We start from the raw sequence: 19,177 nt of genomic DNA, 5'->3' as shown, positions 1-19,177 counted from the left end.
CTCTTTAAGCCTCAGTTTAGTTATCTGAAAATGAAAATATAATACCTACTTCATTGGATATTGGGAAATTAAATGAGTCTATCACAGTATCTGGCACATAAAGATGCCCAACAAATAGAGGCTATTGTCATTAGTATTATTGCTCATGTATTTCCTCCATGGGAATAATCTTCTTCCTATTATTTCCTTCTGAATTCCTCCCAATACCTTCCTCACTCAGGGAAAGCTCCATAGAGGCAGTGATTCTAGATGTTTTAATCACTGATGAATCCCCAGGGCCAAGAACTGTGCCTGTAACATAGTAAGTGCTCAATAAACATTTGTTGAGTGAATGAATGACCTGCCTTATCTCTTTCCCTAAACTGCTGGCTCCTTAAGGAGATGATCCATGTTAGATTCATTCTTATATTACCCAAAATCCCCAGCTTAGAGCCTGGAACAAATTAATATTTGTTGAATGAATGGATAGATGGATAAAACTTAAACAATTGCCTCAGTACTCCATCTTCACTTCTCAAACACTAATATAGTCATTAGCGAGCATTTTTAACTGCAATCATAATCATCATTCCTAGGATTTTAAGCTTCATATTCAGAGTAAAAAATGGTGCAAATAAAATGCCTTCATGTTCAATCAAAAACACATGCAAACTAAAGTTAAAAGCATAAGGAGTGGTATTTATGTTGCTCAATGGCATTAAAAATGTAAAGATTGCTCCACTTTTCAACCCCAGACAATGAATAGTAAATAGCATGTACTTAATGAAACACTTCTGAAATCAGAGCATATTATTGTATGATCAATAAAATATGCCTTTTAACTTATATGCAGGGCTGATATCATCAGCTTTTTAATGAACACTCAGATTTCAGCAAAAAGTTTTGTGAATTCCAAATTAGTAAGATTTTTATGAAAGCTATTAGCACACTTGTTCACCTAAGAGCTTTACGCCATTTTCTGGGATTTTTAACTGTTTTAATGAGGCAATAGTAACAGAGAGGCATATAGCCTAAACTTTCCTGGCAACATAATAGAATAAAGATCCATTTAGTCATCACTTAAGTCATTCCCCAAGCACTTGCAGATTGGATAATCATGATGAAATGAGGAAGAGATTACTTGTTTTCACCAAGCCTAAAGGAACTGTGTATTAGAACATGATTTGAACTCATGTTAGTGAATTTCCTAATGGAAAAATATGACCTCCTACCTTTAAAAATTAAATGATCCTTTGGAGACTAACTAAAAAGAAGGCTCAGCCAACTTTGCTAACATCAAATCACCCATACAGAACATCTTGATGTATTAAGATATGAATCAAAAACATCTGTATCATGTTTGGCTTAAAATACACATTAATCTGAAAATAAAATGGAAAGTTTTTGTTAAAATGTGTGCTTTGTTTCAAAGAATCTAAACCATTAAAAACATTTTTTATGCCCTTCTATAATCTAATTCAGTTTTTTGAAACACAGATCCAAGAAATCTGACTTTCTTCCTGAAATGGGACTACACAGATCCTTTCAGCAGGAGGTCTTGACCTAGGATTAATTGGCTTAGAGTGGGTCTACGGATAACCTTTAGGAAGTCCCTGGAACTCCTGAAATTATGTTCCAAGTTTTTGTGTGTATATGCAGACATGCCTTCATCTAGAGCAGGATTTCTCAGCCTTGGCCCTGCTGACATTTTGGGCCAGATAATTCTTTACTGGGGCAGGGGTGAAGGCTGTCCTGTACATTGCAGGATGTTTAGCACAACTAGATACCAATAGCATAGCCATAGTCTTGACAATAAAAATGCTTCCATTTGAATAGACATTTAACTAAACAAGATATACCAATGACCAGTAAGCACATTAAAAGATGCTCAACATCATTAGTCATTGTTGTTGTTGTTAGGTGCCATCGAGTCGGTTCCGACTCATAATGACCCTACGTACAACAGAACGAAACACTGCCCAGTCCTGCATCAGCCTCGTGATCATTGCTGTTTCAGCCCACTGTTGCAGCCACTGTGTCAATCCATCTGGTTGAGGATCTTCCTCTTTTTTGCTGACCCTCTACTTTACCAAGCATGATGACTTTCTCCAGGTACTGGTCCCTCCTGATAACATGTCTAAAATAAGGAAGACGAAGTCTCACTATCCTCACTTCTAAGGAGCGTTCTGGCTATACTTCTTCCAAGACATATTTGTTCATTCTTCTGGCAGTCCATGTTATAGTCAATAGTCTTCACCAACACCGTAATTCAAATGCATCAATTCTTCCATTTTCCTTATTTGTTTTCCACCTTTCACATGCATATGAGGTGACTGAAAACACCATTAGTCATTAGGGAAATGCAAATCAAAACCACAATGAGATAACTTTTCACCCCACTAGGATGGCTATTTTCAGGAAAAAAAAAAAAAAACAGACAATAACAAATGTTGGCAAGGATATGAAGAAATTTGAACTCTCACCTATTGCTGGTAAGAACGTAAAATAGTGCAGCCACTGAGGAAAACAGTTTGTTGGTTCCTTAAAAAGTTAAATATAGAGCTACCACATGATCTAGCAATTCTACTCCCAAGTATATACCCAAAAGAACTGAAGGCAAGAAGTCAAACAGATACTTGTACACCAACGCTCACTGTATCATTATTTACAATAGCCAAAAGGTAGAAACAACTCAAGTGTCTGTTAACTGTGAATGGATAAGTAAGATGTGGTACACATATACAATGAAATATTATTCAACCATAAAGACAAATGAAATTCTAATACATATAATACAGATAACCCTGAAAATATTATGCTCAGTGAAATAAGTCAGACACAAAAGGGCAAATATTGTATTATCCTGTTGTTGTTTTTAGGCACTGTCAAGTTGATTCCAACTCATAGCAACCCTATGTACAACAGAACGAAACACTGCCCAGTCCTGTGCCATCCTCACAAAGGGAAGTGCATAGAGTCAAAGTTTATTAGTGGTTACCAGGGGCAGATGAGAGGGAAAATGGGAAGTACTGCTTAAGTGGCACTCAGTTTCTGTTAAGAGTGGTGAAAAAAATTGGAAATGGATAGTAGTAATGGTTGCACAGCATGATACATATGAAAATGGTTGAAATGGCAAATGTTTTGTTATATATATTTCATCACAATAATTTTTTTTAATGTCTCCAGACTGCAAAATATTCGCTAGAGAACCACTGATCTAGAAAGAAGGTCCATAACTTCTATCAGATTCCCAAGCAGGTTAAGAATGTTTGCTTTAATGTGTAGAACAGGAGTCCTAGTCACCTGCTCATTGGGCCCCAAAGATAACCATGCTTGTCTGGTCTTTAGGATTTCCCCAGATGTCATCCAAAGATGAAAGTTATTGTTTTACCCTTGTGTCAGGCTGAGTGATGGGTCGTATAATCACCACCCTTCCCCCTGAGTAGTGTAAACATCTAAAGATTTGTTTTTTCAAGAACCTTTGACTCAAGATTCCCTGATTCCAAACTGTTTCAGAAAGGAGAGTCTTATAAACCTGCTAGGTCTGTTGAGATCAGGGATCCCACCTTGCTCATCTTGTTTTGATTCCCTACCACCGGAAATCCGCCTGAGAGAGAACAGAGTCCAGTAGCCCATTCTACACCATTAACTTGGACTCCATGGCAGAATTCTCTCTTTGCCCCATATAGTTTGGATCCCATGTATAGGTCACAGGTATCCCGGAAGGTATATGACATTCATAGTGCCATTACTGACTCCACTGAACCCTAGTGCAGTGTGGGATAGTTCCCCATGCTCTCCTTTCCTTTTGCCAACATGGATTTTGAGCTGCATTGCCTTCTTTAAAGCTGCCACTACTACCTACTGTATCCCTTGATGATTTTCTCCAAATCTAACTCTGAAGTGGGATACAATTTCTTCAGCTCCCACTCCCCACCAGCTTTCCTTGATTACCTCACCACAAACTGAAGGTGTTTTTCAATCTAAGTGTTTTATGGGGAAACCAAAAGAGATTAACAAAAATAACTAATATGGGTAAGTATAATACAAAGTTGTAATTTTACTAATTTCTCATAATCTTTCTATCTAGTTTATAATTCCTCACTGCTTTCTCAAATGTTAACTGGAAGCTGTATGGATCTTTTTCATTTCTCTCTTCAACCACTCTAGTCTGGCTTTCACTCCTTACCCTTCTAGTTAAGGCTGTTTTTGTCAAAGTTATTGTATTACAATTCTCTCTGTTGTCAAATCCAAAGGATTTTTCTCTGTTCTTATTTTACCCTCAGCAGCATTCCACTATGTAAACCGTCTCCCCTTTTCTTAAAATAGTTTTGTCTTAGCATTCCTGACACAATACACTCCTGATATTCCTCTCCCCTCATTAGCTATTGCTTCTGTCTCTTTTGTTACCTCTTTTGCAAACTCTATTCATTGGTATTGCACAAAATCACCTTAGAGTCCTTTTCTCTTTATACTTTTCTTTAGGTAATCTCATCCAACAGTTTTAATATCATATATATTTTGATAACTCCCAAATTTTTATCTCCAGTATGGATGTCTCCTTTTAACCCCAGATATCCATAACCAACTTTAACTAATGTCCAACTGAATATCTAACCAGTTTAATGAGGCTAAAATTGAATTTCCAATCCAAGTCCATTCCCCATGCTATCATCCTCTCAATAAATGCCTTCACCATCTCATTGCTCATCCCAAAAGCCTCAGTATCTTACTCTTGTTGTTGTATAAATATAGATAATACACTATTTGCCATTTCAACATCTTTCATGTGTACAATTCAGTGACACCAATTACATCAATCATGTTATGGAACCATCATCAATATCCATTGCCAGATTTTGCATCACCATAAACAGAAACTCGATGCCTCCTAAACAATGATTTCCCCCTTCCCCACTCTTTCCCACCCCATTAAACTTTGATCTCTAGACATTAGTCTATTGTAGGTACTTCATATAAGTATCTTCTTGATCCCTTCATTTTCCTTCATCCATCACATTATTTCATCAGAAAATCCTACCGATTCTAGCTTTAAAAATATCCTCAAAATGCCCATTTCTTTCCATCTACAATGCCACCTGTTTTGTCCAGGCCACTATCATTTCTCTTCTTGTCTACTTTTAATCTCCTTCTTAACTCTTGCCCATCCAGTCTCACTCCATTCCACACATAGCAGAAAATGATTAAAAATAATAAGATTATTCCCTCACCCTTCCATGGCATCCCATCGCATTTAGAATAAAATGCAGACCCCTTACTATATCTTACATGGCCATGATCCATTCCCTGCCCAACTCTGCAGGCTCTTCCCCCTACTGATAAATGCTTATTCCCATAGGTCTTGCCTCAGTTCCTCAGACACAGCAATCTCTCTGCTTGAAATCATTTGCACGTGATCTTTCATCTGCATGGAACCTTCCTCCCATCACTCTTTGCATGTGTAGCTTCTTCTTGTCCAGTTCAGGACGCAGCTGAAATATCATCACCCAAAGTAAAGTTTGCCCCAACCTCAAGACCATCCCTAGAACCACTGAAATAGGTGCTCTTCTTGCCACTTTTACTCCACTGACTTCTTCACCTACAAATTTCTTTTATTTAACATAAGGGTTGTACATAAGACAAATGCCTGGAGCAAACTGGAATAGAACTCGTGAGTATCATTTAATTTCAAATCAATTCAACAAACATCTATTGAGAGATTACTAAATTCCAGGCTCCCTACTAGGTGTTAACGTTGGATACAGACAGGTTTCCTGACCTCATAGAGCTTAAAGTCTCTCTAGATTGCATGAGGTCAGGAAGTCAAAAAATAAAAACAAGTAATTACAAGGGTGGCTAGCATGTTGGAAAGAGGGAAGTTGAAGAAGCTGTGGGAGCATACAGTAAGGGAATTTAACCTAAGAGATTATGAAAGCATTCTGGTTGTATTTCTTCTAAGACCGATTTCTACATTTAATAACTTACACCGCTATTAATAGTATTTGACAGTACACTGAGTTGATTTTTGAACCCTGACTCAGCACTGCCCATACTGCATTTCACTCCACCTCCATTTACCCTATCCTCAAAATGGTGCTGTAAAAATATTATTAGGTGTTTCTGCCAACAACATCCCCATTTTCTTAACCACAATATAGTACCAATATCACCGTCTTTTGATTTCCAGCTAGTTGCATCTCAGAAAATATATGCCATATTAATTTGTCTTTAAAATTTCAAAGAAGTTACCACATGGATCCCAGATGTTGACCATTTAAGAAGGTGTTTCCTCATTATACAAATATGGTATGTGTCCAAAATACTGGCCTTGTTTAGTTTATGAATCAGTTAAAATAACTACATCACAAAAAACAATGGTTCACGTGTGAGTCATAAATTAAACAATGCCAATTTTTTGATGTGCACCACATTTGTATAATAAGGAAACACCTTCTTGGATTAAATGGTCAACATCTGGAATCCATGTGAGGGCTTTGAAAAAATTAGTGTTTCATTTTCTTAAATATTCCCAGTGTAGAAATCCAAAATGCAGGCAATTTTTACAAAATTGTCTACTTTAAATATTCTTGTAAGTAGTACATCATTTGGCTAGTACAAAACTTAAGTCAAAGCAATATAAGTCAAATTCCATTAAAGGGAACACCAGGGGAATCTAAGTCACTTGCTTTTGTCTATTTTAGACTTTTGCTCCAATATTATAGAATATGGTTGTAGTGAGTTGAATGTTGTTGTGAGTTTAGTAGTGGTCTCAAAAAGTCCTAACCCCTGGAGCCTGTGCATGTGACTTTGCTTGAAAACAAGTCTTTGCACATGTAATTAAGCTAAAGATCTTGAGATGAGATCATCTTAGATTTATGGTGGGCCCTAAATCCAATGACATCGGTCCTTATAAGAGAAAAGCAGAGGGAATTTTGAGATACATAGGGGAGAAGGCCTTGTGAAGACAGAGGAAGAGATTGGAGTCATCAAGCCCCAAGGCAAGGAATGCCTGAAGCCACCAGAAACTGGAAGCAGCAGCTTCCTAGAGCCTTCAGAGGAAGTATGGCATCTTGATTTTGGACTTGTGACCTTCACAACTACAAAAGAATAAATTTCTGTTATTTAGAGACACACAGTTTGTGGTAATTTGTTACCTCAGCCCTAATAAACTACAATGTTTATTCAGCATTTGGTCAAAATGGAACTCATAGTAATATAATTGGTGTACATGATGAGTTAATTATATCACTATATTTTTCAAATTTGACATGCCTGATTTTTCAGCTTTCAATTAGCATCAAGTAGTTGATGGTTCTACTTTGAGTTTAAATAACATTAAAGGTTTCCCATTTTCCTTTAAACCTCTAAATGTTCTGATCCCAAAAGACTCTCCCCATAATTTCTGTTGTGAGAACTGGGGAATTCTAGACTAAATAGGCAAATTAGTGCTAACACCTCAGTCTTCCAAGAGGTGACAGTTGCCAGGTTGCCATTAATTTGCTTGACTCTTGACCACTTTGTGTACAATAACATGTACTTGAAAAAGGGGAATTAATATATCAATCTGATTGCCAAGAGCAGTTAGAGGTGGTATATTACCCTACATTATTAGTAGGTTTGCTGTTGGTTATGTACTGAAAGTGAGTACACTCCCTTTGATTGTTAAATACATTGAGTATGTTTTGACGATCTTCATTGTGCTTTTAGGAAGAGGATCCCCACTTGGTACGTTTGATGCTCCTTGACATTCAATATCACTGAAAGTATAACCTCAGGCTTTTCCAATTTTTATTCCAAGTCTTTCAACGTTATTAAAAGAAATAATAATCAACAGATTTTTTTTTCTTCAGTACACTTTTTTTGATACAGGAGTCCACAATCAGTTCCATGCCCTGCCATCTCCTAGCCCCTATCTTTTGGTCCACCTCAAGAAGTAAAGGAGCTAAATGGAATATTACACAGCCATCATAAATATTTTCAAGTAATTTTTAATGACATGGGAAAATGTTCTCTGTATAAATTTGAGTAAAAAAAAAAGTAGGGTAGACCGGATATACACTATGATCCAAATTTGTTTGAACACACATACATATTTACATATATCCAAAACTGACTGGAAATTTTTCACAAAAAAAGTTGACTATCTCCAGATGATAAAACTTGACATGAATGTTACTTTGTTATCTATATTCTCAAGTATTTTTCTTTACAATGAGCCTGTATGACTTTTATAACCCAAAATAACAATATAATAGAATCTAATTAATAATAAAAAGAGGAAGACCCTCAACGAGATGGATTGACACAGTGGCTACAACAATGGGCTCAAGCATAACAACAATTGAGAGCATGGTGCAGTACCAGGCAGTGTTTCTGTGGAGCATAGGGTCGCTATGAGTCGGAATCACCTGCACCTAACAAAAACGACTAAGAACTGGAAGCTAAGAACCATCTTTGTGGGGTTAGTACTATGATTTTAGGGTAGCTGCTTATTTCAGAAGTGGTTTGTCACAGATATAAACTAATTCTGCTTTTCTTCCCTAGATATTCATGAATACTGGCCATTCTGACTTCCCCTCACTTGCATTGTTTTTCCTTTTCTCTGCCCACCGTTCCCATGGATATAGGTTGGTCTCAGGCTAAGCAAGTAGAAAGAAAACATAGAGAGTAGGGTACACTACTAACAAAAGAAAGCTATTGAATTTTTCCCTTGGACTCTCTCTGACTCCTTTTTGGCCACTGTGGCCTGAATGGAGGAGGGATAACTTAGAAAGCCAACAATCTGCAAATTGTATTTTTCTGAATAGTGGAGTAATTCAATAACCCTCTCGCTGCAAATGGAAAGGTGGGGTTTTTTGAGAATGTCAGATTATTTTTTACCCCCAAATTCATTGGATCCAGTCACAGGTAGCATGGAATATTTCAAAAGTTGCTAGGCGGTAAGATGGCCAGGACCATGCTCTCCCTCATATTTCTTTACATAGAGCCTAAAAGACAGTACCTCACACATAGTGCTCAATACATGTTGAAATATAAAAAGGGGGAAAAATCGTGGATTTCAGATGACTACACATGTGGTGTCTAACAGTCTTATCAAAACTGTGGCATATGTTTTGTTATATGTAAAGGTCAACTGGGCCTCATGAAATCACTGGTCATCAAAGGATTCTGTCGTGGAGTATGATGGGGAGTGTATTGACTTTTAAAGGGATGCATCAGAAAGAGTGTAAATGGGGACAAAAAGGACACATGTAGTTTCAGCAAGCATATTTAATTATGATTTTATATTTGAAAAGTGAAAAAAAATCTATGTATCAGTGATCCTCAGAGTAGGGGTGGAATGTTGAAGGAGTATGTATGGAGTATATAACCAAATATGGTCATAGGTCCAAAACTTGGAAAGTATGACATGGTCATATGTATGGAGCTTTAAAGTTTGAGAAACGTTGGACTAAATAATTGGGTTTCTCAATAAAACCTTATTTATTACTAAGAAAATAAAGCTACCCATTGGACATGGATGGTCATGGCCTTCATTGTCTCCAGGTCCAATGATCATCTATAAACTGCTTACATACTTCCAACCCTAAACATTTACACTTATAAATGCTTATAAGATGATGCTTGCATGTGTTTCTTCTCAACAGCTTAAGATTCATTTGACAACTTATTATAAAAAATTAAAATTTCTTCTGCCTCCAGGCATCTATGATCTTGGTGCTTATTACATCATCATTAGTCTGGAAAGCAGACAACAAATGTACTAATACTATGTATGTGGAAAAAAAAGTCTGTATCTGGATAAGAGAGAAAAATACACAAGTAAGTACTTTGAGGGTGGAGGGGTGGTTAGCAGAGCAGAAGCTAAGAGAGAAGGGAGATGCTTTATTAGGATAATGGGGCTCAGCAGTTCCCTCCATCAAGTCAGGTGAGTGAAGCAAAGTAAAGGCACAATAGGCATGTGTGTGCACTATGTGATGTGTTTGTTCTTCCTAAGTACAGGCAGTCCCCAGGTTATGAACATCTGACTTACGTACAACCTGTAGTTACCAACCAAATCCCATAAAGCCTATTACATAAAAAAGTCGAGGTACATACAATGGTTCCTAGTAACAAATGGGTGCTACTTTGCAACATTATTATTATTATTATTACTGAATGATTATGTTAAAGATGTTTTAGTGTATCTGGAAGTTTTTCTTGAGAATTTTTTTTATGCACAGGAAGGTACACTATACAGTATACCCGAAGACAAACATCTGACTGACGTTCTGACGTTAGATATGAACCGTACCTAGCTGTTCTGACTTATGCACAAATTCGACTTAAAGACAGAAATGGAATTCATTCGTAATCCGGGATCTACCTATACCATTAATATATTCACCCAAAGTATACTTTTCCTAAATCTTAATGCATCCCCAGAGGAAACCCATTAAAAGATTGATTTGTATATTTGAACCTCACTCCCATGTTGCAGAGAGAACCCTGACAGACGAATGGTCTCTGCTAAGTCTTGGAGCTCCAGGGTGAAATCTTAGGGGACGATAATTTCAGCCCCAATTAGCCTACTTCAAACCTGCGTAATCCAATGGATATATGTTTCTCTCGCTTGATTTTCAAGCTATTCTCAAGAAAAAAATGACTATAGGTAAGTATTTTATTATTTTTTGGCAGTGTGTGATAAAAGAATACATTCCCACTTCACACACTTCATAGGACTATTCTCTATAGAGGCTTTACAGCTAAAGGTTTTTGCTATTCCTTACTTTCCCTGAACTTCAAAATCAAATCTAGTAGAGAATACTGAAGAGAACCATTTATCAAGTAAACGAGACTTATAAAATACAATGTGCTTCTGAATTTCTTTAATAAATCTCACTGCAATTCCCAAAATGTATCTGTTATAACACATCCCACAGCTGGGTAGAATACAATTTCACAATGGTATGCCCCCCACATAGCTGGTTTGAAGAATTGAAACTTGACTGCCAGGGTCCAAATCTCATTTATTAACCTCATGCCCTTGGTCAATCACCCTACCCATACTCTGCCTTAGTTCCCTTGTCTGGTTAACAGGAATCATGATAGCAATAATGCCTACCTCATAGGGTTATTGCCATGAGGATTAAATGAGTTAATCCACCCTAAAGGCTTAGCACAGTCTCTAGAATGTGGAAGGCATCTAACAAATGTAAACGAGGTTAATAATATATAAAGAAAAGAAACCATATCTTAAATCATTTTAAGACAGGCTTTGAAATCCCTCCCCAAACTCCCCACTATTAGGCACTGAGACAACCCTCTCAGATGACCTTTAAGTAAAAAAATTTTGTGATACAGACACAGGCCACACATATACTAGTTCAAATAACACTCGTACAAAATAACTTCCTGATGTTGATTACAACCGTTATCTTCTGAACTACTACCTTTTGTAAACACTCAACTTTCAAAATCTATAGCTAAAAAGGTAAGCAAATTAGAAGCCACCATCCTTACTAAGCTTTCTGACTAATAAAATGCTACATAAGGAACTCCTAAGAATGTTTCTTGTCCATAGATTAATAACAACCTAATTTAAAACCACATCATTTCCTTTTCTGCTTCATAGCCTTCAAAGTGAAATATAATTTCTTCTTGGACCTGGAATAGAAATCTCTGGATTAAGTAAGCAAATTGTTACCAGAAATGTAATTTTCTAATAATACTATTTCAAGATAGCCAGAAAGCATAAAACATCTGTGTAGCGTTTGTTAATATATAAAAGGAACCTAATACATATAGTGTATGCCACCTAAGTGGAAAAATGGGTCTATAATGAGAAGTGCAAACAAAAATCACTACAGATTCCATCAGTATTGTGTTTTGAAGTCTAGTTGGGAATATTTTAAAAACTGTGACACCACAGCTCTCTTTAGTCTAGGCTGGAGGTCACAAACTGTTTGGCACAGATGCTTTGTTTGGCCAACACAATATTTTAAAAATTACTAAACTCAAATATTTTTAGGTGAACCATGCCCTCTGTTTACCTGACAGGTCCTTAAAGGCACTGTATTTTGTAAACTCTGGCCTCCCTTCAGATAAGAGATGCAAAAGATAAATCATTAGTTAAGAAGGAACCTCATTCACTGATGGTCTGATAAAGTCCAAGGATTTGAAAATTAGGTATTAATAATTATATTTGGAAATTCTTCTAATTTGCTAGTTGGATTTTATACTTTCGATGTATGTAAATAAGTGGCTCACCTGGTTAGGATTGCTGAGCAGAGTTGTTATAATTAATTTACAGCTGGATACCAAAAGAAATCAAAGAATAATTTTTTAAACATGTTGTGGTATGAAATTTTGGGCTAAAATCCAATTTTACATTATTTTCCAAAAAATAACATTGAGTCATTGGTTTATTTTTCTTCATATAAAAGGAAATGGATTTGCCTCAATGCAATATTGAAGGAAAAACTAGTTTCTACTATTGTATTTTAATGAAAATTTATATATATACACATAGAGATACACACATATATACACATACTCAGAGCAGGGACTGAGCCAACAACTGCTCTCATTCCTTTCAGTTCCATCATACTTCCTCGGAGATTCTATTCCACCTAGGAACTAAGCCTGAGTCTAGGGACAAATGAGAGAACACTGGAGCAAGTTTCCTAAAGCATTAGTTCATGCATCATTCCAAAGGTGTTAGGTTTTAGGTGTTGATGAGGCACAAACTAGCTGGCTTTAGAGTCCAAACATTATTAGTTAAGTGTTCTTTTAAATTAACATGGAGGACTGCTTCCATTCAGATGGCTGCATTAAGTACACCCTTATCTCCAGCTTCTTCTTCAGAACACAAATACAAGGCACCTTGCCGTGAATTTGCTTCCAGGAGTGGTACCCCAGAACTCTCCTGAATCAGTCTTTCTGAAGATTCTGGTGAATTCTCCCTCCATCTTGGACTTGAGTGTTGTTGGGAGACTTCCCATATTGAAGGACATGGAGAAGAGAAACCCAGAGCAGATCTTGAGAGGGGATCTTCTTGAAGGCCTACTTCTTGGATACACCTGTTGGAAAGCACCTCCTTTTCTTTGGAATTTCGCCATTTCATCCTTCTGTTCTGAAACCAAATTTTCACCTATTGACAAAATAATTGGACAGAATGATCACTTATTCCAGATTATTTCACTATAGCATTTTAAACTGTAATTTCTTCTGTGATCCTTTCTCAAAAATACTTTATTATAAAAGCCAACTGACTCAGTTCATTTTTGACATGGGCTCCGTTTAAAAATCTGAGAAATCACTTTAATTGCCCCATAGACACGTCTGAAGCAAAACGACTATGGTAAATTGGTTACATCCTGTAAGTCTGACATCTTTCAAAATTGATTTAACCCTCTTAGATATTTTAAAGCATCACTTAGTCTGTGCTAAATTAATTATTCAAAGGAAATATACTGACTAGTAAGAGAAACTGAGTTTTCCTTATGTGCCAGACATCAGGCCATGCACTCTACATGGATTACGTATTTTGATCCTCACAGTGACTACAGAAGTCCCCATTTCACATTTGAGAAAACTGAGGCTCAGAGAGGTTAACCAGCTCAAGGTGACACATCAAGTAAAATGGAAGCACTGAGACTAGAATCCATGACTGTCCAACCCCAGTGCCCAGATTCTTATAAACATTCAGACTTCATCGAGAGATTCTGTGGAATACATTTTATAATGCTTTGATAAACTGCAGGCTTTAGACAGTTTCCAAATCTGTATTACTCCTAGGATTCATCAAATTCCAAGAATTGGGCTCAATAAATAACAACTGATCGTAATTAAGCTGAAAGCGCTCATGATGGTGGTTCCTAATCTGAATCATACCTTCCCCTTGCCCCATCCACGTGTTTATCCACTGTGTAGTCTACTGTGCCTGAGAAGAAAACTTCACAATTCGTTTCCTGATATCTTAAAAGCCAATCACATTATTTTCCTGTGCATTACATGGTATCCTTACACCAAAAACTTAGTATTTCTATTTTTAAAACAAAACCTGAACTATTTTTACCTATCCAGATGATAATAGTGAAGTATAAAGTATATCAACCAATATTTCTCTCAATGAAGGAAAAAATTCTGAGATGCTTTTTCCCAATTGGCAAAACAATTTCTTCATTCTTTCAACTTGATTGGCAATGTTCAAAACGGCTACAAAAGAAATCTACCCCAGGCAACTGAGTCCGAAAGACTGCTATCTCAGTTACAATCCTGTGATTATGGCTTTGCATAAGAAAACAAGACTAATGTGTACATACCAAAGCATTTGGTTCTACTTTGCATTCATTTCTTATTTGTGGTGGGCACTGACTCCTAGAAAGTGTGTCAACTATTTCTAATGGGTTTTCACTAAGTTAATTGTTCCCATTAGTGGTTCTAGTGGTGCTTGCCTTTCTCTTACATTATTTTCTTCTCGCCTTAGTTTTTCCATGTATTCAGAAATCTGTGTTGAGTGATAGCACTATGAAGAAAAAAATCACGAAAGGAGCTTTCTCACAATAATGGTGTTGGGCTAAATGTATATACTTAGGAAAAAATAAAAGTTCTACCTCTCAGCAAACACAAAAACAAATTCCAGATAGATTAAAGAACTAAATATAAAAACAAAACTAGCAAAGTTCTAGATGAAAATATGAGGCTATTGGTAAAGTCTTGGAGAGATGAATGTGTTCTTAAGCATGGCATGAAACTCTGAGGCCATAAAGGAAAAGACAAACCAATCTGACTACATAAAAATTAGAAACTTCTGTATAATTAAAGACATCATAAACACATGAAAAAAACCCAACAAACCTGGAGAGGTTTTCTGCAACATCTGTAATAGGAAAACGTTAATAGCTGTAATAGTCCAAATACTTTGATTACTGGCCAAAATAATTGCTACATGTCAACAAAAAGATTAAAAATTGTACAGCAATGAAATGGTCAATTCAAAGACTATAAATGGCAAGTATAACAAACAATCAAAAGATGCTCAAGATCTGGTAATTAGGAAAATTCAAATAAAAAACCAGCAAACATCACTGTTTGTGAGATTGGCTACATTTCTTAAATGAAAAATAGTAGAGAGTTTGCAAAAAAGGAGTGTTTGTTAATAAGAGTGAATAGTTGATATAATGCAGTATGTAATTTGATACAATATTGTATTTGGAAAGGAAATTTTTAATCTATTACAATTTAAAATGTACATAAGCTTTAACACATAAATTCCACTTTTAATTCCCAATTTTATGGAAATATTTTTGAAGTGCATAAAGATAAGCAATAGTGCAAATTAAAGGTAACTTAAACTTGAAGATGACTAAATGAATTATGATATATGCATCTGAAAGTCTATTATGAGACAATTTCTAAAAAAGAATAGGGTAGATCTCTATGTACTGACAGGGAAGGATGTCCATGAACATTTGAGTGAAAAAAAAGTACAAAACAATATGCATTGTCAGCAGTACTATTCATAACAGCCTAAAACTGGAAACAATCCAAATGTCCATCATTAGAAGAATGGATTAATCGTGGTATATAGACGGCTGCTGACCAAAAGTTTGGTAGTTCGAATCCACCAGTCACCCCTTGGAAACCCTGTGGGGCAGTTCTACTCTGTCCTACAGGGTCACTATGAGTTGCAATCAACTCAACAGCAACGGGTTTGGTTATTTTAGTATCATGTAGAGGGATACTACACAGCAATGAGTTCGAATGAGCTACCTGCTATGTACAACATGAATGAATCTCACAAACATAACATTAAGCAAAAGAAGCCCTTTATAAAAGAATATGTACCGAACAAGTCTATTTATATAAAGTCTAAAAGCAGGCAAACTAATCTATGTTGTTAGAAGTAAGGATAGTGGATACTTATGGAAGGTGTATGTGTGACGAGGACGGGGCATGCAGGGGTTCCTCGCCCAGTGGTAATGTTGTACTTCTTGATCTGTGTGCTGGGTATACAGGCGATTTGTACTGTACTTTAGTTAAAAGTCAAAATATATGCACAGTATGACCCCATTTCTATTTAAAAATATATATAGTGGAGCCTTGGTGGCGCAATGGTTAAGAGCTTGGCTGCTAACCAAAATGTCGGCAGTTCAAATCCACCAGTCACTCTGTGGAAATCCTATGTGGCAGTTCTACTCTGTCCTATAGGGTTGCTATAAATCAGAATGAACTTGACTGCAACAGGTTTTGGTTTTGTGTTTATATACATATACATGTATATATATGCACAATTCTGTGTCTCATCTTCCTCATTTATGAAATTGTTAGTTGCCATCAAGTTGATTCCAATTCACAGTGGCCTCTCATGTTTACAGAGCAGAACTGCTCCATGGGGTTTTCAAGGCTGTGACCTTTTGGAAGCCGATCACCAGGCCTATTTGTAAAATCAGGGATGATAAAAGTACCTACCTAATAGGCTCATTGTAGGAATTAAGTGGCTTATCAAATGTAAGGGCACACAGTAGGCATTATGAACTATTCGTGTTATATGTTTGTGCATATACAAAAAAAAAAAAACAACAGTTGCTGTTAAGACAATTCTGACTCATGACAACCCCATGTGTGTCAGAGTGAACTGTGTCCAACAGGGTTTCCAATGGCTGATCTTTCAGAAGTAGATCACCAGGCCTTTCTTCCAAGATGCTTGCAAGTAGACTCAAACCTTCAACCTTTCAGTTAATAGCCAAGCATATTAACCATTTGGACTACCCAAGGACTCCTGGGTGTACATATACAACACCCCTATATACTTAATTTAAAAGTAACACATGATATGTCAATAAATTCAAATAAGAGAGCCTACAGCCGGGTTGGGTTGGAAGGGGAAGTAGATGAGTTTTCATTTTTAACTTTACCTATTTCCCTTTTGTTTGAATCTACCGCACCTTCTCTCTGGTATACACAGGGTTGCTACGAGTTGCAAATGACTTGAGGACACCTGACAACAACAACACACCATGTACTGTATAATTAGATACATATACAAATAGGAAAACGTTAAATTACTTCTCAGATTTTTCCAACAAATTCAATAAGATAAAAAGTATTCATTCCTGAGGCACTTCAATTTTAAAAACAATATAATCAACTTTGTAAAACGACATGCCTGTGGATAAGCACTGGAAGATAACATGCAGGAAGGAAAGTAATTGGTGTTTTGGGGTGGCAAGATTATGGTTGTCCCCCATGAATATTTTATTATGCTTGTTGCATTATCTTTTCAACAGATAATTTTTAAAGAACATAGTATATTCTACCAAAGCCCCAGTGGTACAGTGGTTAAAGCGCTCAGCTGCTAACCAAAAGGTCTGTGGTTCGAACCCACCAGCTACTCTGCAGGAAAAAGATGTGGCAGTCTGCTTCCATAAAGATTTACAGCCTTTGAAACCCTATGGGGCAGTTCTACTCTGTCCTACAGGGTCGCTATGAGTTGGAGTCGACTTGACAGCAGTGGGTTTTGTTTGGGGTAGTATATTCTATCCGAGACTTCACACTTTTTCAGAGCGCTGTCAAATCTAACAGAGGCACTTTCCACCTTTCTTTTAACACCTACTTCAAGTTCTAACTCAACCAGAAGCTCCCCAGACTCCAGAGCCTGTGCATTTTCTCCTCTCTGACTATGTTATTCTTTTCCAGTGAGATGCAGGCCAGGCCTACTGAGCCCTCGTGTGAACCTTACTCAGGCCCAATAGCTCCTCTGAGGATCAAAAGTTCCATCACTAAACTTAACGGGTGTATATGTAACAGTCATAGAACTATCCTTTCCAGAGACGGGCATTAACATAAGGCTCCAGAAAGATGCATACCTTTGAGGATCTATCTCCCTTAGCTGGCAGTAAATCTAACCTATCAGGTGATGCCCCCTGTATTATTATCTCACACTATTATCTAAATTTTCATGAACTTTTGCTTTGTGTTCCAAATTGTGTATGTAAGTTCCTAGGGTACAAGAAATACAGCTTCATCAGTACTTACCAAAATTCTCTCTAACTGCCTATACAGCACAGTGTCTTATACAAAGTAGACCATCAAGGTATAGCTAATGATTCATCTACTATATACACAAAATTGTTCTGTGATATAGACAGAATATCTATATTTGTCCCCATTTTGTGATAAACTGAGGCACAACTGACTTAAGGTTATGGTCTCATAAGGACAGCACTGGGAAGAGAACACAGACTAACTGATCTAAGCCAATTACCTTCTACCACACAACATATTGCTTCCTACTCAAAATGCTGGGGAGCAGGGGGTCCACGTCCCTAGGGAAAGGGAGTACAGCTGAGGAGAGTTTCATCCAATGATAACGGGTTTAATAAGGTCCAAAGTTCAAAAACAGACCATTAGTAGTGAGAGAAGAACAGTACAGCACAGTGCTTAAGACAAAGCCTCTGCTAGCCCTTCAATGCCTTTATGCTAATTCAAAAAATTCAGGTGGCTAAAGTGCACACAGACCCCTGGTGGCACAGTGGTTAAGTTAAGAGCTCCACTGCTAACCAAAAGGTCAGCAGTTCAAATCCATCAGCTGCTCCTTGGAAACCTATGGGGCAATTCTACTCTGTCCTATTGGGTTGCTATGAGTCGAAATCCACTCGATGGCAATGGGTTTTTGGAAAAGTGAACATGAGGGAACCCAGATAGCAAGCAAAGAACTTGCTGCATTTCAGCTGCCACTGAGTCCCTTACCCAGGCACCCTTGTGCAGTGGACACCCTGCACAACTACACATGGTGGCTCTAGGTTAAAGAGAAAAAAACTCTAGAGTCAGGTTGCCTGGGTTGGAAGCCTACCTCCAAAGCAGCTTCATTATGTGACGTTGAACCTATGTCTACTTCTCTACATTTCCTCATCTAGAAAATTGGGGCAATTATACCGCTTATTCTATGTGGTGATTATAAGGATTAAATAGGAAAATGCTAGTGCTTTGCAGTGTTAACTATTATAATATGACAATCTTTAAAGGAGTATTCTGCATTCCCTCAAAGTCCAAAAAGTTTCATTTAAACTTATACGAAACATCAATGTACAATGAAGGTTTATAAATTTTGCAAATGTGAAATTACTTGACTGCTATATATACATATATGTGTGTATATATATATGTATATATATATATACACACGTACATATATACATATATACATATATAC

General features: G+C 36.9%; 1 protein-coding gene across 1 annotated transcript in view; it reads right to left on the bottom strand.

Annotated features, from left to right (window-relative positions):
• Positions 1-12,778: 12,778 nt before the first annotated feature.
• DBX2 (developing brain homeobox 2) overlaps positions 12,779-19,177 on the bottom strand; it is a 38,746-nt gene continuing 32,347 nt past the window's right edge. The window contains exon 4 of the mRNA XM_004384601.1: positions 12,779-13,111. Coding sequence (XP_004384658.1) covers positions 12,779-13,111 — 333 coding nt within the window. The remainder of the gene's footprint in view (positions 13,112-19,177) is intronic.

Source organism: Trichechus manatus, unplaced genomic scaffold, assembly GCF_000243295.1.
Source record: "Trichechus manatus latirostris isolate Lorelei unplaced genomic scaffold, TriManLat1.0 scaffold00123, whole genome shotgun sequence".
NCBI classification, from domain to species: domain Eukaryota; kingdom Metazoa; phylum Chordata; class Mammalia; order Sirenia; family Trichechidae; genus Trichechus; species Trichechus manatus.
Note: the sequence above shows the minus strand (reverse complement) of the source record. Positions and strands in the feature narration are given on the sequence as shown.